The following is a 21,648-nucleotide window of genomic DNA, read 5'->3' as shown; positions in this document are numbered from 1 at the left end:
TGTGTGTGTGTGTGTGTGTGTGTGTGTGTGTGTCAATTTACGCAACCCCGAGTTGCCCCACGAGGACTTGGCAGCAAATGAAGTACAAAAATATAGTTTAAACAGGTAAACTAATGTTTAATTGAAATCAAATCAATTGTGCTGTTTTGCCTGCTCTACCTAATTTAACAGCTATGTTCAACATGTATTATATATTTGTATACTATATTTAAGCAGTAAATGTAAGTAGTACATTTCCCAGCCACCCCAACACTGCCAATATTTAATAGGATTTAGATATATTAGAAGGCTACACCTAGGCAAAATGCATTATAAATATATATGTGTCTTCAAAATAGCGCTTACTGAATATTAGGGTAACATTTTCCTCCATGTTAGCAAATCAAAAAAATGCAGAGGCCCGGCAGACTTGAGGGGGTCCACCACCTGCAGCCCTCACAGAGGCTGAGGAGATGGCCCTCAGCCAACAGAGTATGCGTCCTGTGGCTGAGGGCATCCCTGGGGGGAGCTCCTCTGATCCCCCCCACCCCCCCGGATAGAAGTGCCTTTACAGTATAAGAGGTTGGTTATTCAAAATAATTAAATATGTACACGCAACCCAGCGTGTTGCAAATTGGATGGGGCAATATTCTGGCTCAAGTAATGATTGCACTGTCTAATCATCTTCTTCCAGTTACTGATGAACCAGATGCCCTCACCAACCTCCATGCAATTGTAACAATTCAAAAGATGCAAAAGGATGCTTTGGAGATCCAAATTTTGGAACATAAGTTATAGGTGGGTGAGGTGCAAACTGGGATAGGCTACTGTTCCCTGCTCTAAAAACATACCCAATATAAATGACTTTTTGTTTTTGTGCTCTCAGGAAATAAAAAAATCCTCATAATAAGTAGATTGTCTTTATTAGAACACGGGCTGTGGTGGGACAAGTTATTTTGTTGAACAGTTTACTCAAAGGGTTTTACTTCAGTGAACAATGCAGACGATTATGCTGAGCATGTGCATGTAGAGAAGAAAAGCATCTGGTTAAAAGCAGTACCAGGGTCTTTTCTGCCTTGCATTCTTAAAATGAGTTTCTTGACTTGCAGCAGTTATAGGTCCGTGGTTAGACAGCTACTCTGATCATGGGAAAGCCACAACGTTGAAGTGACTGTAGTACAGAGCGGGTGGGATGCACGGGGCGGTTCAAGGCGATGACGCCATCAGTAACTGGAAGAAGATGATTAGACAGTGCAATTATTACTTGAGCCAGAATATTGCCACATCTAATTAGCAACGCGCTGGGTTGCGTGTACATATTTCATTATTTTGAATAACCAACCTCTTATACTGTAAAGGCACTTCTATCCTGGGGGGTGGGGGGGATCAGAGGAGCTCCCCCCAGGGATGCCCTCGCCTCAGCCACAGGACGCATACTCTGTTGGCTGAGGGCCATCTCCTCAGCCTCTGTGAGGGCTGCAGGTGGTGGACCCCCTCAAGTCTGCCGGGCCTCTGCATTTTTTCGATTTGCTAACATGGAGGAAAATGTTACCCTAATATTCAGTAAGCGCTATTTTGAAGACACATATATATTTATAATGCATTTTGCCTAGGTGTAGCCTTCTAATATATCTAAATCCTATTAAATATTGGCAGTGTTGGGGTGGCTGGGAAATGTACTACTTACATTTACTGCTTAAATATAGTATACAAATATATAATACATGTTGAACATAGCTGTTAAATTAGGTAGAGCAGGCAAAACAGCACAATTGATTTGATTTCAATTAAACATTAGTTTACCTGTTTAAACTATATTTTTGTACTTCATTTGCTGCCAAGTCCTCGTGGGGCAACTCGGGGTTGCGTAACTTGACACACACACACACACACACACACACACACACACACACACACACACACACACACACACACACACACACACACACACACACACACACACACACACACACACACACACACACAATTTACATATTGAATAAGTGGAAGATATTAAACTTTCCTCTTATTTTATTTTATTTTACTAATTTATTTGACTCACGCATTTCATCTATTTCCTGCCAAGCTCTCTCTCGCGCTCTCGCTGCCGCGGCGGTATTGCTTTTTTTTGTTAAAATGGGTAACTGCTCGGCATACACGTTCATTAGAATTTCCAATTCCGTGGGGGAAAAGTAAGTGGATCTACGCTTTTGGTCCATGTTTGATCATGTTATCAGAGATCCATTAATGATGGCTCTTCATAGTCAACAGGCACGCCCTCAACCCAGAGTGAACATACTCAGAGTTGATTAACCCAACGCTGATCACCTGTTCTGAAACCGAAAACCCAGAGTTGCTTTTCAACCCTGAACTCTGAGTCAACCAACTCAGAGCGCAGGATTAAACTCAGAGTATGTTAAACCAGCTACCTGAAACAGGCCTCTGGTAAACATGAGTTTCTGTTAAAGGTTCCTAGCAGTGGCGTCACTAGGTTGCTTTATTCGGGGCTAAAGCCCCGGATATTATTTGATTAGCCCCGAAAAAGTAAATAAAAAAATAATAACAATAATAATATTTTTTTTCAATATTTATTGGTATATTTACTGGTAACTATGGAATGCATCAATTCAATCTAGTCTAGAAGTGATGAAATGATTCTGGTCAATAATTGTAGTTAGTTATTTAGAAAGAAAAATGGGGATTCCAGGGACATCTCAAAATAATGTAGCCTAGTCCTATATAAATATCTATATATATAATACATATATATATATATATATATATATATATATATATATATATATATATATATATATATATATATATATATATATATATATAAATAAATATATAGATATTTATATAGGACTAGGCTACATTATTTTGAGATGTCCCTGGAATCCCCATATATATATAATTTTTTTGGCCATTTTCCTTTTCCCTCTGGGCAAAGCACCGGATGTTTATGAAACATAGAAACGCCCCTGGTTCCGTAAACATGTGTTTCTGGTAAATGTTTCCGGTGAGCTTCGGGTTTATAGTATAGTATGTGCAGTGTCTTTTATATCTGTACTTTCGTCCTGGGATAATGAATAAAAGTTAAAAGACTTTGCTTTCTTGCTTTACTTTTTTTTACTTAACCTATTGGCCAAGTCTTCATCAATAAGTTCTTTGTGGCGAGTTACTCAAATTTGCTTTTGATTTCTGGACATAAAAGACTTGCTGTCTCCATCATGCATTCCTGCAAATTCTCCTCTTCAGAGAAAGGCTTGCTTGTGTGGCAATGCCTGTGTGGCCCGCGGGCAGTAGTTTTCCCACCTATGTTGATTTAAACTGGTATGGGAGAAGCTTAGGATGAAGTGTATGTTAATGTTTCACAGGTCCCTACCTCCAGGAGTGTCCGGTAATAACGGACAAGCCAGACGTGGTGTTTGTGATGGAGAACCAGGCGGTCGCCATCACAGTCACGCTCAACCATGTCAACGCCGTCGTCATCTGGCAGAGGTGCTTCAGCGTTTGATTCCTTCCTTCAGTAATTTTTTTCATTGAGTCATTTGCCTTGTTGATTCCTTCATTTGTTCAGCTCTTAATAACTAAAGGTTTCTTCATTTCTTTGACTGAAATGATTGCATTAATTGACTTTGTTCATTCATCCAAATTATTGATTTAATTAATGACTGTGTCTTCATAATCATAATTAAACATTCTTAAAGGAGACATATTATGTTTTTTTCCCATAAGTAAACATAGTCTATGAGTTTCAGAAAACTTGTTTTTGAAGCCTTTTGCTGGAAATAGCTTTTAGGAAAAAAAATCTCACCTACCGCTATTCCCCTCTGTTCAGTCCCTTCAGAATGCAGAATGCTGTTTCTGGTGTCTGTAGCTTTAATGCAAAATGAGCTGCTGCTCATTGACCAATGAGCTGTCAGAGTGAACCACAGCATGGAGGAGAAGGGATTGTTGCCGTTTACGGAATACTGGAGCTTTATATCTATATAGTATAATATAATAATAATATCATGTAATATATAGGTATTTTTATAATATTTTATCTAATATCAAGGCCAAAAGCTATGTGCGCCTCGGATGATATTATGAATCATAAAGACTGCGTCTGACGTCACTGGTACTGCCACATGTGGGGGTTATCTCGGCCATGGTTCAGAAGAATTGGGGGAAAGGAACTTTGGGCTTGACTCTCTGAAGTCCATATTGAACCGCGACACAGAGGAGAAAGGGATTGTACTCCCGGAGTTGAGCTGCCGGACCGCCGAAGCTTCGGCGCCTGTCCAGCAGCTCAGGCAGGGGGAGCTCAGCGGCAGTCCGGCAGCTCAGCTCCGGGAGTACAATCCCTTTCTCCTCCATGTCTCCTCCTCCGGACTGCCGCCGAGGCTTCGGCGGCAGTCCGGTGGAGAAAGGGATTGTACTCCCGGAGCTGAGCTGCCGGGCTGCCGTCGAGCTCACCCCGCCGGAGCTGCTGGCGGGGGCTCCGCCGGACTCCCTGCCAGTCAGTCACATGGCAAACTGACAAATAAGACATCTATTTTTATATGGAATATCCCTGCTTCCGAAATGCGCAAACATCTCCGCCCAGCGCTCGTCCCCAGGTCCACAAAATCGTAGCTATTCTCTGATTGGAGGGGGGTGGGGAAGTGGGAGGTGATATTCAAATGTGTTCAAACTTCCTACGTAGGAGGGGGTGCTGAAACTAAGGGTGCACTCACACTAGGCCATCTGGCCGTGGCCGTTGGCCGTTTTCACACCTAACCGTGCTCAACTGGCCCCATTGTTCTCTGGCCTGCACTCACACTAGGCAATCTGGCCGTGGCCGTTGGCCGTTGCAACTGTGGCCTGGCCACGGTAGGCTCTTGGTCACACAAAATCGCGTCGTAACACGTCATCACCAAGCGTCCGCTGCATGGACCATAATAAAGTCTGCCGCCAGTCAGAGTTTTAACAAAAATGGATAACAACACAGAGAACACAGTTCGCACTTTGACAGACACTCGACTTCTCTATGGGACCAACGTGAACCAACAGTTGAACCGCTTGACGCCATGTTTACCGTTTAATGGGAAAGAAGGCTCGTCGTCTTTATTATGTCCATGGTCGTCGCATGGACTATACGTCATCCAGCTCAGGTTGCGTAGCCGTGCGTACGCGCGTGTCGGCTCATTAGCATCTGTACCGTGGCGGCCTGTACCGTAGCAGCACACCTCTCCCAAGTGGCTAAGTTGGCCTGGCCTGGCCAGACTGGCCACACTCACACTGGCAGATTTGAGCACGGTTAGGTGTGAAAACGGCCACGGCCACGGCCAGATGGCCTAGTTTGAGTGCACCCTAACTTGGTGACTGTAGGCGGGGTACTTTCAGGAATACATATCTCACTCAAAAAATTAAAAGCGGACCTTTTTCAAAGTTTGTGTGCGTGTGGGAGCATCAGAGACCCAAAACAACACCCCAAATCCCCGGAAAATTGTTGTTTTCATAAAATGTCCTCTTTAATAAATTATCGTTCATAAATTTCTCAATTTGTTTGTTCAGCTGTTTATGATGACTGAACTATGAGCCTGAGCTAACCCTAACTATGTAATTTTCTAGTGCAGCAATGTACCTCATTAAAAGGACTACGTGCAGCACTTGTACATCGCTTTAAATGGCCGATATATGAACATGTTTTAATTTCAATATGAAAATGAGACCTTCCTGACTCTATCGGTTGTGTAGAACAGCCTGTGGCTGATTTCTATTATAATAGAATCAGGCTGGATTTGCCAGGGAAAAAAAGGAAGGAAGGGACGTGTAAGCAAGTGTATTGGCAGAAATATCAGTTCCTTCTCTCAAAACTGATTTGCAATTTTTTTGTGTTTTATATCAACTCAGGCTCCTCCCATCGTCTATTTATGAATTATCAATCAGTAACTTACAGTTTATGATTGTTATTGTCTCCGGCCACGGAGTTCGCACTCCGGTGATCTCCATGCATGAGCTCGAGCAGGCTGCAGTTCTCTTGCTGCCAATAGGGGTCAGTAACGAGAGGGCATTTCTGGTTATTACACGTAGTCCTTCTAAATACTTGATTCATGGACACACACATCATGACTCAATCCATCCATGCAATTTTCTCTATAAATTATACCCGCCACCCTTTGAAAAGGATATTGCTATAACTTTAGCTATAACTGTAGCTGTAACTATATCTACAACTGTAGCTGACTCAGTCCACTAGAACGTTAGAACTTACGTAGTGCAGGTTTATTCTCTTGAGTGTTTATTTTTTATTCATGGTCCATTGGTTAATTAATTCATAATTCCGTTCATCCATAGATATTTAGTTTGATTTACATGACGTCGACTGACTTTGAAACCATATCAATGTTGCTGTGCAGGTAAACAGTGAATATATATGATATGTATATATATATATATATATATATATATATGTATGTGTATTTGATTATGTATGTGTTGTCTTATGTATTTTGTGTGTATTTATGTATTTATTATTTGATGCATATATGTATCTTTGTATGTATGTATGTATGTATGTATGTATGTATGTATGTATGTATGTATGTATGTATGTATGTATGTATGTATAATTATATATAAGTATACTTTAACCTATATTCCCCACATCCAGGAAAGGCGTGGTTCTGTCCAGTAAGCCTGGTGTGTATGAGATGGGGATGCCTGACGACGACCAGCACACGCTGAAGCTGCTGAAGGTGAAGAGCTCTGACGTGGGCCCCATGTCCTTTGTGGCGTCCAACAAACACGGCAACGACACCTGCACCTTCCCCGTGGAGATGGCCGGTGAGTTAAGGCGTAGCCTGAGTCTAGCGGCAGACACCGTTAGCCATGTTGTGTGTGTCATGTGTAGTAATTGATTTAGATGCAAAACTGCCATGTGACTTGAGGAACCAAGCCTAAGAATTTCACTCTTTTAGTACTTTTACTTTTACTAAGATGTAATAAGATAAACTCTGCATCTGAATCTGAATCTGAAAACAAAGCACTGCAACAATTCTAGTACAGTGTGGTTCTGATATGTCCTCCATATGTGTAGAAAAGATGCAGGTATGTACAAGCACTTGTTAGGTCTGGAGCTTTTTGACAACAGTAAATGTGTGGGAGGGGAGGGTATTGTGCTGGCTAGGGGGTTCAGCTCCCAGCTGAAAGGTACCTGGTTTGATCCCCAATTTCTATTCTATTCTATTCTGTTCTCTGACAAAAGGTACCCCTAAGGCTATCATTATCAAAGTGTAAAATCCAACTGTGTAAATAGTGTTTTGATGGTTTATTTTTTGTTTCTCTGTGTAGCGGCCCCGACCTTTGAGACCATCATGGAGGATCTGGACGTGTGCGTGGGAGAGACCCCCCAGTTCGGCGTGGTGGTGGAGGGGAAGCCGGTCCCAGACATCCTCTGGTTCAAGGTGACTACATTCTCTGTGTTATTCCTTCTGTGTTCATTGTAATACAATGATAGCAAGCTGTTCTAGTTAAGACTAGATAAAGCAAGTAATAAACTAATATTTATGTATAAGTACACTGTGATAGTGTGATTATCCGTTACGAGCCGTTTTCCGATTTTCTAAACGCCTTTAAACGGCTAATCACACTACTACACAATGTAGTAGTATACATATATAAAGGTTACAGGATAAGTTAAAGGGACACATCACCCATTTAGCTTTGTATCGTTAGAAACCCAGTCATATTTTTGAATGGTCTTGCATCATTCCCTCATTTTCCCCTGAGACGGGAGAGACGTATCTACCGCTAACATTTCCTGCTTTAAATGACAATGATTGCGTCATTTAAAGCAGGAAGCGTAAGAGGGGGGGTGCTCTAAAAAACTACAAGCACATTACAGATCAGTGCCAGTGGGTGGGACTTTCACCGATGTGAATTTGCGCTACGGTATGGTTTTTGACGTTACCGTTTGACCGTTGTGACCGGTAGATCACACAAGCGCTAAAGAGGCAATGATGTAGCACCAGAGACGCAGTCGTTTATTCATAATATCATCCGGCGCACACAGCTTTTGGCTGTGTTCTATACAATATTAATTTATTATAATTATTATTATAATATTATAAAGACGTCGGGTTCTCCGACGTCTCTGGTCTTTCCACATCAATCTGCAGTTGTGGTACAACTGGACTTCAGATTGATGTGGAATTCAAAGCCAATGTTTCTTCCCCCAATTCCTTCTCAACCATGGTCGAGAATCAATGCACGGGTCTTATTATGCAAACCCCCACCCGCCCGTACCCGCAAATTACATTCCGCAGCCAACCAGACCCGCTATAAATTGATACCGACGCCCGACCCAAAGGAAAACATAAGATGGAATGCCGGGGAATTACACTATCTGGTGTTTGGCGAGGCGCAAAACCTGCGACCGACCCGCATTCTTCAGGCGTCTGACCCGACCCGCACCCTTGTCCGACACAGTATCATTTTTCACCCGTCGGTTACCCGAACCCGTGCAGGACCCTGGCCGAGATAACCCCCACTACAAGTCTTTACTTGTTTTGGAAGTACCAGAGACGTCCGAGAACCCAATGCAGTTTTTAATTCATAATATCATCTGTAGGCGCACACACCTTTTGGCCGTGATATTATATAGATATCTATATATTATATTATTTAGATATAGAGCTCCGGGAGTCCGCAAACGGCAACAATCACTTATCCTCCATGCTGCAGTTCCCTTTGGACTGCAGGGAGTGAACGCTGATTGCCTGTTATGTTATGTCCCTCAAATAATTTATATTAAAGTTACCCTAATACAAATTATACAGAAGTTGAACAAATATAATTATAATATATATATAGATATATACATATCAGTTATACTTAAGTTTATACAAAAACAATTGATACTAAAGTTGACATTGTCATTTCAGAATGACGTCCTGCTGGCCGAGAGCAGCCATTACACATTTGTGTACGACGACAATGAGTGTTCCTTGGTGATCCTGAACACGCGCCGAGAGGACTCTGGGGTGTACACATGCACAGCCAGGAACCTGGCAGGATCCGTCACCTGCAAGGCTGAACTGACGGTGCACGCAGGTAAAGAATGTGTGTGTGTGTGTGTGTGTGTGTGTGTGTGTGTGTGTGTGTGTGTGTGTGTGTCTGTGTGTGTGTGTCTGTGTGTGTCTGTGTGTGTGTGTGTGTCTGTGTGTCTGTCTGTGTACTTAACTTGTCTACATCTGAATTATTTGAATTACTGACATTTTGACATAACTTAAGATTGAAGAAGGCATACCTATAGGTTTGGTCCATGAAAAGAATATCCCAGAATAGCCGAAGAAGGTGAATCACCAAACGCCCACCCTGTTCCAACAATATCCTTACAAGCTTCTAAGGATGGTTGTAATGGCTAAAACTTGTCAAATGGCTCCTACAATGGTTATGCCACATACTGTATTTGACAGAAGTGTCAAATCATATTTGAATACTAATTCATGCAGGAAACAAGCCAGAACTGATACAAAAAAAACCTATCAAATAACAAAACTAGTTAGTTAACTGGTACATTTCCCCTCAGTTAGAATGTGAAAGAATGGTATTAAATTGCAGTTTTTAGATTTTTCTTTTTAAAAAAATGTAATATTTTCTTTACCAGCTAAAAGGAAAGAGAATCCCATAGAAGACGAAAAGACCATTTTGCGAAAGATGCGCAGAATGACCGATTACTACGAAATCCACAAGGAAATTGGAAGGTAGGTTTGAGTTTAATCATGCGAAAATTAAGAATGATCCTTCCATTCTCTTTTCCTCTGAAATATATTGTTTTCATTTGGTAGGGACTATAAGCTATTTCAGGATAAACTAAACTAACAAACAGGAGACATGCTAAGGCAACACTTGGTTGTTCTTGGAGCTATGTGAGGCTAATGCTGGATATAGATATGCCCATATCCTTAACACCGCTTCTACCACACCTCCCTCGCTGCCAGAGGTGCGTTCTCCTATGTGAAGCGCGTGGTCCTGAAGGTAGGCAAGACGGAGTATGCCGCCAAGTTTATCTCGGCCCGCGCCAAGCGGAAGGCGTCCGCGCTGAGGGAGATGAACCTGCTGGCCAGACTCGACCACGAGAGGATCCTGTACTTCCACGACGCCTTCGAGAAGAAGAATGCTGTCATCATCGTCACTGAGATGTATCCTTCCTGCTCGATTTTAACCTCCCTGATCCACCTCCGTGTGACAATTATAAAGCTGTTACTGTAGTTACAACTCAAGCCACTAGAGACTGCTAATGGGAAAACATACATATTGCAGGTTTAAGAAATTAGCTTTCCCTTTAACTATTCGTTTTTTTTGTGTTTGTGTGTGATAAACTATAAAACACAAATGTTTATCATGTAATAAAATGAAATAAATCAAATGTAATTGATTTGATAAAATGTGATGATGTATATTACATGATGTACCTAAAATCCATCCACCGCACTGATCTAGTGTAGTCTTGTGGAGTCTGATCTATTCTACGCCCCTTTACTCTATAGTCAAATATAATCAAATGTGACTGTGCCTTAATCCATCTAATAAAGATGTCACGAGGAGCTGCTCGAGAGATTTGTCAAGAAATCTATTATCACGGAGTCTGACGTGAGTTGGTTTTGTGTGATTAAAAATTGAACATAAAAGTCATGTAAAAAAAAGCTTTTGAGGTAACACTGTACTTTACTGTCTGTTCGCCTCCAGGTGCGCTCCTGTATGAGGCAGCTGCTGGAGGGACTGGACTACCTTCACCAGCAGAACATCATCCACCTGGACATCAAGGTGCTACACATACGGGCCTCATAAGATAACTATATAAATCCCCCAGAGGGGAATTTCCTTTGTTACAACAGCCCAGCAGCAGTGGAAAACACAGGATAAGATGCAATACAATTAAAAAAATGTATAGATGAAAACAGAAATAGACGCTAAAGTAAATGCTAAAGTAAGAACAAATATAAAAAATAGGGCAAAGAAAAAAATGATACGAGTCTTTAAATCACAGTATATTAAAGTGCATGAATGCAAATGTAAACAAAGAGAAGAGGCATAGTTATCAAGGTTTATTCACCCAGCTTGGTTCTAAACACACATTTACCCTGTCTTAGCCCACAGTAAATGGATGTGCGCCCAGTGGGACTTTTTTGCATTGGCACCTATTGTGGGCGCCTGGTCTGTGATGCTCAACAGTGGGGTAACCAATCTGAACAGAAACAGGGTTTGCGGTGAAATCAAACGGTGCGGAGAAAAGGGAGGGGGGAAAAAGGCAACTCAAATCTTCACCAGGTCGGCAGTTGATGTTAGGGTGCTCTGTCTGGCTCTTCCTGTTATGGGGGGCAGAGAGAGAGAGGGAGGCCAAGCTTAGTGGGGTCTGTGGTCCCTGCCACTGACCTCTTCGCCCTGCTACGGCTCTTGGGAATTTTGGGGGTTCCTCCCCAGCTGAAGGCCTTCTCTTTCATATCAGCACGACACAATTTACACAGATCAAAGATCTGTGTAAACAACAGTCCTTCGGTCCACTTGGACGTAATTTCACTATAAGGGTTCAGTGAAACTGCTACATTTGCACAACATTTATTTGCGTGAATGATTATTTATTTGTTGATTTTTAGATCATTTTATGGGGTTTTTACTATATCTGAATTATGTGGGAATGTTTGAAGTGTCCAATTTCATTAGCACTGAAGCACTTTAATTGTTTTACCTATGTAACTGTCCCACTTGTGTTTGTGTGTATGTGATGTCAAACTATGTAACGGAGGCTCACTTTTAAACTGCGAAACAAGTTTACCTACAAATAAAGTAACCTGAACCTGAACCAGTTGGGTCAAGAGTGTTGGCCACAGGGCTCTTACCACGAGACTGGCCTAGTGTGTGTCTGGAGTCCACGCGCTCCTCCAGCCAGTCTGTCTTCAGCTTGTTCTGGTGGGGTTAAAAGGCCTCCTGATTGCAAGGCTAACTCAGCACACCTGTGAGTGGTAAGCTGAGACACCTGAGTGGGGCAGGGTCTCTATGATACAGCTTTTAGAGTAGTACCTCCCATCCAACACCACACCCCTTGGCTGCCTTTGCCTTTGTGGCCACCACGTGGCCATGTGAGGCACTACTCAGCGGCTGGGCCACCACACTTTGCAAAGTCAGTTCTTAACATGGAGGCTTCCTGCAAAGGTATGGCAGTTATAGGAAGCCTCCTGGAAACTGAGCCCCAGATATATTTGGTCTGATGTGTTGCTGATGTGGATGTGACCCCTGGGGCAGGATAGCCCTAACCTGTAAGCAAATAAATATAAAACAAATTTGAAATGGGTAACATTATTAAAACATGCACTATGTAAAATTTTCTCTACGCATCTTTATATAATGTCATCATTTTTAAGTATTTAAATCAACAAAGAGCGACATCTTGACAGATAATCACCGTGCTTTTTTTTTTTTCAATAATACCAAAATGTGGTCTTCTTTTACAATGTATAAATGGATATCTTCACAGTCGCAATCTCAATACATTATATATTACCCCCTGCTTCTCTCCCAGCCCGACAACATCCTGATGAGCGATGGCCACAGCGATCAGATCCGGCTCTGTGACTTCGGGAACGCGCTGGAGCTCACGCCCGGCGAGGCCCAGTACTGCATGTACGGCACCCCCGAGTTCGTAGGGCCAGAGATTGTCAACCAGTCCCCCGTCTCCAAAGCAACCGATATCTGGTACGGTCCTTAAATTTCAGAATTACCCCCAGTAATTAAATTGAAGAATGTATAAATTGCAAAGACATTGCCCTTTCATAAAACCATTCCTCTCTGTTTATTTTTTTTCTTCCAGGCCAATCGGAGTCCTTGCATATTTGTGGTAGGTTCATTTATTTAAATCGAAAGCAATCAGATCAGAAATAGCAATTTAAATATAAATATATGCTGGCCAGAATATGATTTTAACAATGGTAGCAGTTGTGAAAGGTGCTGTAGGCAGGATTAGAGAGTTGTAAAGTGAGTCAAAGAAAAAAGAGCAGTAACAATAACAGTAATAATCTAGCAACTCTTATAATTAAATACAATTATAATGCATTGAACAATTGATTGCAAGAATACGTTATTGGTAATCAGTGAGTGGAGCTCAATGTGTGTGTGTGTGTGTGTGTGTGTGTGTGTGTGTGTGTGTGTGTGTGTGTGTGTGTGTGTGTGTGTGTGCTTTCAGCCTGACGGGGGTTTCTCCGTTCGCCGGGGAGAACGACCGCAGCTCGGTGCTTAACATCAGGAACTACAACGTGGCCTTCCAGGAGAACATGTTTGCTGAGGCCAAGGAGGCCAAGGGCTTCATCATTAAGCTGCTGGTCGCAGACCACCTGTGAGCAATAATCTAATTCAAGTTTAGAATACCATTCACAGAACTTACTGGAAAAGGTTTTTAATTCTATATTTCATTATCGAGATGGATCTAAATGGGGCATTCTGTCTTAATATGTATTCAACAGATGCCTCTTTAAAAAGTAACTTGAATATATATTATTTTGTCATTAATTAACAGGGTAAGGTATCTATCTCAAGGATGTCTACACCTTGAACCTTTTAGCCGAGAGTCAAAAACACTTTCCACTATACTATTCTGCTCCCAATGTATGCAATATATCCTCACATAATTATTATAATTTTTTTGTAGGAGGCCTGATACTCAGGAATGCCTCCGCCACCCCTGGTTTAAGGTGAGCCACCTTAGGATCTGTAGAAAAATTCTGGGAGTACTGGGAGTTTATTTTTGTAGTTTAATGACTTTTTGTTGTTTTTGTGTAGACACTTAGCAAGGGAAAGGCTTTGAGCACAGACTCCCTGAAGAAGTTTGTATTTCGAAGAAAATGGCAGGTACGATGTCTAATTTTTCTCTTACATCGAGAATATCCTAGAGCATATGTACCTATAAAGTATAAATGTATATTTCTAGTAAAAAATTCTGATGATGTCACCTTTCAGCGATCGCTAATCACCTACAAATCCAAGATGGTCATGAGGTCCATCCCGGAGCTGTTGAACGACTCCACCAGTCACATCTCCATCGCGGTTCCCAGGAACCTAAAGGAGGGCTCCCCTCTGCCATCGTCCTCCTCCGACTCCGACGAGGATATTGACGAGCCGCCCTTCATCCCGATGCCGCTCCACATGGAGTTCTCCGGCTCCAGGGTTTCCCTCAACGAGATCCAGGGAGCTGAGCAGGACAATGGGAAGCACAACGGTTCCACCGACAGGTCTTCTGCCACCGCCAATGAGCAGCCCATGGAGTTGGAATCCGGCGTTGCGGAGAAAGACTGTGTCGAAGTCTTTGCCGGCAGCAAGGGTCGCCTACGCAAGCGGTCCAAGCAGGAGAACGACAAGAGCTCCTCGGACGACGAGCCGCCGGCCGTGCTGCCGCAGCGGTCCGAGCAGTCCCGGAGACCCCTGCGCCGGGGCTCCAGTGTGGAGTCGGACAAACCGGACAGCGGCCGCAGACGGGGGGAGCTCCGGCGGGGTGGCTCGGCTGACAGCGCCCTGCTGCTACGCATCACACCCGAGGAAGGACAAGCCGGGGAGACCCCACCGGAGGAGGGAAGGAGAATCCTCAAGAAGGCTGTGTCCATGGAGCTGCCGAGGAGGAGCGCAAGCCCGGGCGGCGCCCACATGAGCCAGGAGGACTATGCCATGAAACTTGAGCAGATGAGGCAGCGGCTGCTTCGAGGGGGCACCGGGGACAAGAAGCTGAGCGGGCTGCGAGGGCCTCTGTTTGAGACGTTGGAAACGTCAGAGGGCTTCGCTCGCGGCCCGCGCTTGGGGCCACCTCCCTTGATCCGGGCGGTATCCAGTGAGTGCTCCCCGAGGGAGGAGGCTCCGAAGCCAAAACTGCTCCGCAAAAGCGCTTCATTTAGTCAGGGTGACACTGAGCCGATCCCCCTGCACCGCCGCTCCGGAGCGCCTCTGGAGATCCCCTTGGCCCAGGTAGAGCAGAGGAAACTCAAGGAGGCCATGTCCATGTCCTCGCTCACTGAGCAGCCGAAGCTGGACTCCCGTCCGGTGACACCCAGAAACCCTTCACCCAGGCCACAGACCCCAGAGTTGGTTGTGCAGGAGAGTCCTACGAAAACAGAGAGTGTGGAGTCCTTGATGGAGAGAGATGCGAAACTGGACGAGGCTATGAGTGAGAAGACGGACGGTTTGGCGACAGATAGTAATTTTGACGAGAGATCAAGCACGAGTGGTTTCTCCGAGAAGGACATGAGCATATCAGAAGACCAGATGATGGAAACAGAGTACACAGGGCAGAGGGAGCCGACACCACCTCCTCCTCCTTCCATGGCCCAAAGCTCTGTGGTAGAAGAGGAAATGGTAGAAGAAGAAAAAGAAGAGATAATAGGGGAAGTGGAGAAGAAGACTGTTAATGTTCCAGAGGAGAAGGACAAAGGAAATGAAGAAATGGAAGAAGAAGAAAACGAAGTGAATATGCCTGATAAATCCTCTGATACGCTCATCCCCACAAATGCAATTATTGTGACACCTACACATGACCATTCAAAGTTTCCCGGAAGTGTTGTCGCCCAACTTCCAGCACCTACACCTCCTGCTGTGGTTGTTCTTCCAGACGGAAGGAGGTCGGCATATGCTAGCATCATGCAGACCATCATGGTACCCGCAATTACACCTGAAAATGCATCCTATTCGTCCAACCCCTCTACTCCAATCGCCGCTCAAGGATCGTCAACATTCCCAACGTCAACCCAAATTATTCAGCCACCTGCTGCTACTGCCACGTCTCCTCTGTCACCTGTACCTACACCTACTCCATCACAAGCACCTCCCCCTACTGAAACACCCTCTGCCTTCCCTGGTCGCTCAAAGCCAATCATTGTTTCATCCAATGAACACGCCGCTGTCTATTCGCGAGTTGCATCGCCCGAACTGATCGCCAAAGAACCCAGCCCACCCCGCGCTGTCTCTGAGTCTCTGACACGGGAACTAAACGCCGGACACGACTTCCAGGACATAACATCTGAAGAAGTCTTCGAGGCACGCTTCAAAAAGCGTGAGTCGTCACTGACGAGAAGCTTTAAATTCCTGACTAGATCAAAGAACGAAGACAAACCGCCAGTGGTGGCCCCAGACGCCACGGAGACGGGGGAAGACATCTACCGCCCGGGTCCGGTCGGCGGTCCTCTGGAATTCGCACCGAGGAGACTTGAGGAGAAGTCCAAGTCTGTCCTGGATCTCCGTGAAGCTCAGAAGGACCAGGGCTTCATGAAGAGGCTCTCCATGCGTCTGAAGAGGACGCCGTCAGCCGAACGCAAAGAAGAACTGGCCAAGGAAGAAGAACAAGCTGCTTCGAAGCGCAGAATGTCGTGGACGTTGGGGCGAAAGGGTTCTCAGGAGAAGAAGGAGGTGGAGATGTCGAGGATGGACGGTGGAGCTGAAGACGTGCAGCCTGAGTCAGAGGACAAGGAAGTGAAGAAACCCCAAGAATCTCCGGTCCTGGCGATGCGCAGGAAGATCGAGTCGACAGTGGCGGGCATCTCCACCAGGATCCGCAGCTTCTCTGAGGAGCGGAAGGTGTCGGACGAGAAGGAGCAAAAGCGCACGCCCATCTTTTCGATGCTTCGCCGTGCAGCCTCTGAGAATCGCGGCGTCAAGACTGTGGCAGTGCCTTCGAACCAGCTGGCGGCTCAGACCAGTAACGGAGCCTCTTCGGAGTCCCTGGACTCCATGTCCAGCCTCAAGTCGGACACGTCCAAGGGTAGGCTGAAACCATGCCCCTAACATCTTCACATTTTTACTTTACAAGATTTGTATCAGTTCTAAAAAAATAACGTTTATCATCATAATGTTATTTTGTAGTCATGAGCTGACCTAAATTAGCCTGGTCCTACCAGACTCTCGTACTTAATTTAATTTGCAGAGAGAGTCTGGACCTACTCAATTGACAAACATTAACTCACTTGAAGGCGTGTGTCTGTTGAAGTTTAAAACTATTGGATCTGCCCAGTGCCACTCTGGTTCTGCCATAACCAATCGCTAACCCTTGGCCGAGAATCACGTTGCGAGGCAGGCTGTAAACAATCCAAACACTGTGCGTGAAGATGTCCGTCAACGAGAGCTGACTTTAACGTCATTGTTCTCAGCCACTCCCTCTGTTCGCTGATGGACGCAGAAAATCTGGACGGGGAAAACCCACTAACATGCCGTAGACCCAGACGTAGTGCTGAAGGGAAATTAAAATTGAGCGGAAGTACTTAGGCGGGCGGAGCCAGGCTAGACCTAAATGCCTTTTTGACACAAATACCTTTTATCTCTGAAATCCTTCTTTATTTGATGATTAACCTTTTTTATGTGTTTCAGTTGGAGAGGTTGAGCGCAGGTCGCGCTGGGATCGCTGGGGCCTGACCAGAGGAAAACGGGACAAGACCGTTTCACAGCCGGACATTCCTACCGCTATCACCAGAGACAGCAGTGGTCTACGGACACGCCAGTACTCTAAGCTGGCAGCCGGTACGCTAGTGTAACTTTAGTAGTGCTCTGAATTAATAATTTGATGACATCTTCAATGATGAGAATAACATATGCTGTATGCAAACTGTTCTGCTCAATCCTTTTTAGTTCAAACTCTGGTATCAAGATGTTTTGATTAATTCTTTGAGTGTATCACATCTCTCTATAATATATAATTATATGTTTGCCTATTTTTATCTGCCTTAAATAAACAGCATAATAGTGCAGGGCTGAGTGTTCTTATATGAACCGGCATGCTAACCATTACCCATCTACATGCTATGACTCTCTTTAAGTCGTGTCTACTTCCTGTGTGTCCGCTAGACTTTGCTCCAGTGTTCCACATCAAGCTGAGAGACCATGTGCTGCTGGAGGGAGACCCAGTCACTCTCAGCTGCCTGCCTGCGGGAAGCCCACACCCCCACATCGCCTGGGTCAAAGGTCAGGGGATATTTTTTTATGTTGCCATTTCGCTTTATTATATCTAATGCTTTGCAATAAGTATAATAAAAATAAGTAAGTAAGTTAGTAGGTAGATACTTTATTTATCCCCTTAGGGAAATTCAGTTAGTCAGTAGCAACAGACTGTACAGCACAGTTGACAAACAATAGAAAGTGAGCAATATTGCAAATAATAAAAAACGAATACTAGAACTACTATTAGAATACTCAAACAATACTACTGTGCGGTATTCTCATGTTTAATAATTGGTCCCTGATAATTACTATTATGAATCTCAGATTCCGATCCCTTATCCACATTGACAAAACAAGCCAATGACGAAAGTTTCCCGAAACAATCATCCGACATTAACTCCAGCTGGTGTCATGTCTCCCCAGATAAGAGGGTCCTGGAGATCGACGCCCGGATGAACCTGATCTCCTGCCCCGACGGCCGGCAGCTCCTGATGATCATGCAGACCACCAAGAAGGACGCGGGGCTGTACGAATGTGTGGCCACCAACCCTCTGGGCGCCGTGTTCAGCTCCTGCACCATCTCCCTGGCCCGTGAGACCACCTTTACTTAATCTACAAAAACACTTTAGAGTAGAGTAGTCTGAGTAGTTTTCATTTGCGACGAGTTACAGATGACATTTTATAGTCAACAACAGATACAGTTTTGTAACAAACCACAATGTAACACAAATGTCATCATACTCTATAAATAAAGTGTGATTCACAGCAATTACATTCAATACAAATATTCTACGTTCCATATTCTACGTTCTCCTGGAGCAGTTTCATAGGTCCTAAGTATGGATACCACCCAGTGTCCGCCTCCTGTATTCCCTCTCTAACTCTTTGATGACCTGTACGTTGCAGGCCTTCCCAATCGCCCAGGGACCCCTGAGATCCCCCAGAAATACAAGGACACAGCTCTGGTGGTGTGGAGGCCCTCAGACAACCTGGCTCCATGTACCTACTCTCTGGAGAGGAAGGCAGAGAGTGAGTCCACCCTCCAATAGTATTTTACATGAATCTTGTGTGTGCATACTTCTGCATTCTCAGAAGTATGCAATCCCATGTTAAATTGCTTTATGTCTCCGTTGTTGTGTTCAAGGCTATTGAATGTTACCCAGGAAGCTTAAAAGTGATATGCACATTATAATTGTTCATCTCTCTAATCTTCTCATCTATCCTTTCCCATCTCCTCTTCTTCTCCCTCTCCTCCATCTCCCTCTGCTTCCCACTCCTCCCCTATTTTCCACTCTAATCCTCTCCTCTCCTCCTCTCTTCTCATCCCTCATTTCCCTCCCATCCCCCTAATGACCCTTCTCCCCCACAACCCTCTTGCCAACCCCCCCCACCCTCCTCCTCCCCCCTCCCCACTCCTTTCTTCCTCCTATTCTCTGCCCCCCATTCACCTCTCCTCCCCCTCCTCCTCCAGGAGAAAGCTTGTGGCTCATCGTGGCTACAGGGGTGGCCGACTGCTACTACAACGTGGTTGACCTGCCAGCAGGGTTATCCTTCCGCTTCCGGGTGGCGTGTGTGAACAAGGCAGGCCAGGGCCCGTACAGCAACCTTTCTGACCAAGTTTGTCTGGATCCAACAGGTCCGTAGTCATCTTACTTCAGTACACAATCAATCTATCACACTCGTTTCCATGTGGTGGTTGTTGGTCAACATACCAAACAAAGTCCTTAGGGGATTAACACCTACTACAAGTACTAACTAATCTTTATGGGATACATACAGAAGCGATGCTCGAGGATAATGATGATGATGATCGTTAATTAGCATGATCATCCTTCATGTATTAAATGTAAGGGGTTCATATGATGGCACAGGCAACACACTCTGTTGTTAATGAGTGTGCCCCTTGTATCTTATCAAATTTGTACAATCTGTCACACATCCCGTCTCTCTCTGCGTGTGTATCCAGAACCGCCCAAAACCAGCAGCACGCCCGTGGTGGTCAAAACGGCACCGGCCGCCACCCCTCCCGTGGTGATGACTTCATCCATGACCGTGACGCCCATCAAACCGGCTCAGAGCAAACCCATGGTGACCACCACCCAGACCGCCACCGCTACCCCCACAGTCACCCTCGCCGCCCCAACCGTCCCCACCGTCACCACGGCAAAGCCCCCCACCGCCCGGCCCGCCCCCATCACCAGGACAACCCCGTCGCCCACCGTGGTCGTGTCGGCGGCTAAAGCGGTGTCCCCCGCGCCCAGCGCACCCACCCGCCCAGCGCCTGTCCCCAGTCCGACCCCTACCCCTGTCACTGCGGCCCCCATGGCCCAGCCCAGCCCCCCAGTCAAAGCCAAGACCACCCTCAACATCAACATGGGTGGCCCCAAGGCCAAGCTGGCTCCGCCCCCCATCGTTCTGCCCAAACCGAGGAGCCCCGCCCCAATGTCGCCGCCCCCTTGTGTCACCTCATCCAAACCCGCCCCCGCCCCCGCCCCCGCCATCGGGAAGCCCATCTCCTCTGTGCCCATGTATCGCGCCACTCCCCCCACCTCTCTGGCCGTAACCTCGGTTACGACCATCTCCCCTACCCCCACCCCCACCCCCATCACCACCATCACCATCACCTCCACCGCCGCACCTGCTCTACCCCCGGTCGTCTCCCCACCCGTGGTGCTGGTGTCAAGGTTGTCGCCCATGGCTGGCCCCCAGGGGGGTGTGGACCCCCACGGGCCCCCGTCCGGCAGAGTCACCCCCTCTGGACGAGCCACCCCGTCGGGACGCAGGACGCCCCTGGGACGGCCCGGAGAGGGGGCTCTTCGCCAGGGAGTGCCCCAGAAGCCCTACACGTTCATGGATGAGAAGGCCAGGTATGGAGAAGTTAATGGACAATGGTGGAGTTGGAGTCAAACTAAAAATGCATTTGACATTTGATTCATATAAGTTCATGTAAAGGTTAATTTCAAGGTTGATTCCATCCATTTCAAAATTAATATAACATTTCATAGAAAAATACCTTTCATAATAAGAATTTGGAATGCTTTGATATACTGCCTTTCTGCTTTATTTGTACAAAAGAAAAACTAAAATACCATCAAATTAAGTAGATCATACTGCTACAAAATTCAAACTGAATCAGACGTTCCAATGAAATCCTGCTACTAACCTGTATTTGTATGAGAATAAAACAACACAAAGAAACAATCTCTTCGCTCACAAAATCTGAAGTATTCGGTTGATCAGCCTGCTGCTGCTTCTCATCACCGCACACAGGGGCCGCTTTGGGGTGATCCGCGAGTGCCGGGAGAACGCCACTGGCAACTTGTTCATGGCCAAGATCGTGCCGTACGAGGCGGACACCAAGCAATCGGTGCTGCAGGAGTACGACATCCTCAAGTCCCTGCACCACGAGAAGGTGATGGCCCTGCACGAGGCCTATGTCACGCCGCGCTACCTGGTGCTCATCGCAGAGTGCTGCAGTGGCAAGGAGCTGCTCTACAGCCTCATCGACCGGTAGGGCTGAAGGGGACGTTCAACCTGTGTCTGGAATGATGAATCGAGACATTCAGTAGCTTTCACCCAAAGTTACTGCGGACATTGAAACAGAAATATAGACAAAGAAATACAGCCAATCGTAGTAAACTGTAAAATAATGTTTGTAGTTGTTTTAAATCAACACCATTTGGTCTGTCCTCCGTAGGAATATAATTATTTTACACTTAATTCCCTCCACTTAAC

The 21,648-nt window shown here is 45.4% G+C and overlaps 1 protein-coding gene across 1 annotated transcript in view; it reads left to right on the top strand.

The window, feature by feature from the left end:
• The window catches only part of spegb (striated muscle enriched protein kinase b), a 58,267-nt gene that overhangs the window by 31,528 nt on the left and 5,091 nt on the right, over window positions 1-21,648 (top strand). Inside the window, exons 17-38 of the mRNA XM_056579180.1 lie at window positions 3,360-3,483; window positions 6,623-6,795; window positions 7,303-7,415; window positions 8,895-9,063; window positions 9,620-9,716; window positions 9,954-10,154; window positions 10,548-10,605; window positions 10,702-10,779; window positions 12,533-12,705; window positions 12,821-12,847; window positions 13,193-13,342; window positions 13,655-13,697; window positions 13,786-13,854; window positions 13,963-16,744; window positions 17,347-17,496; window positions 17,821-17,937; window positions 18,337-18,504; window positions 18,820-18,942; window positions 19,385-19,549; window positions 19,880-20,001; window positions 20,083-20,780; window positions 21,184-21,423. Of these exons, the coding sequence (XP_056435155.1) occupies window positions 3,360-3,483; window positions 6,623-6,795; window positions 7,303-7,415; window positions 8,895-9,063; window positions 9,620-9,716; window positions 9,954-10,154; window positions 10,548-10,605; window positions 10,702-10,779; window positions 12,533-12,705; window positions 12,821-12,847; window positions 13,193-13,342; window positions 13,655-13,697; window positions 13,786-13,854; window positions 13,963-16,744; window positions 17,347-17,496; window positions 17,821-17,937; window positions 18,337-18,504; window positions 18,820-18,942; window positions 19,385-19,549; window positions 19,880-20,001; window positions 20,083-20,780; window positions 21,184-21,423 (6,040 nt within the window). The remainder of the gene's footprint in view (window positions 1-3,359; window positions 3,484-6,622; window positions 6,796-7,302; window positions 7,416-8,894; window positions 9,064-9,619; window positions 9,717-9,953; window positions 10,155-10,547; window positions 10,606-10,701; window positions 10,780-12,532; window positions 12,706-12,820; window positions 12,848-13,192; window positions 13,343-13,654; window positions 13,698-13,785; window positions 13,855-13,962; window positions 16,745-17,346; window positions 17,497-17,820; window positions 17,938-18,336; window positions 18,505-18,819; window positions 18,943-19,384; window positions 19,550-19,879; window positions 20,002-20,082; window positions 20,781-21,183; window positions 21,424-21,648) is intronic.

The sequence above is a fragment of the Gadus chalcogrammus genome, chromosome 20 (assembly GCF_026213295.1).
Source record: "Gadus chalcogrammus isolate NIFS_2021 chromosome 20, NIFS_Gcha_1.0, whole genome shotgun sequence".
Classification (NCBI taxonomy): Eukaryota; Metazoa; Chordata; class Actinopteri; order Gadiformes; family Gadidae; genus Gadus; species Gadus chalcogrammus.
The sequence above is the reverse complement of the archived record's forward strand: the minus strand, read 5'-3'. Positions and strand labels throughout refer to the sequence as shown.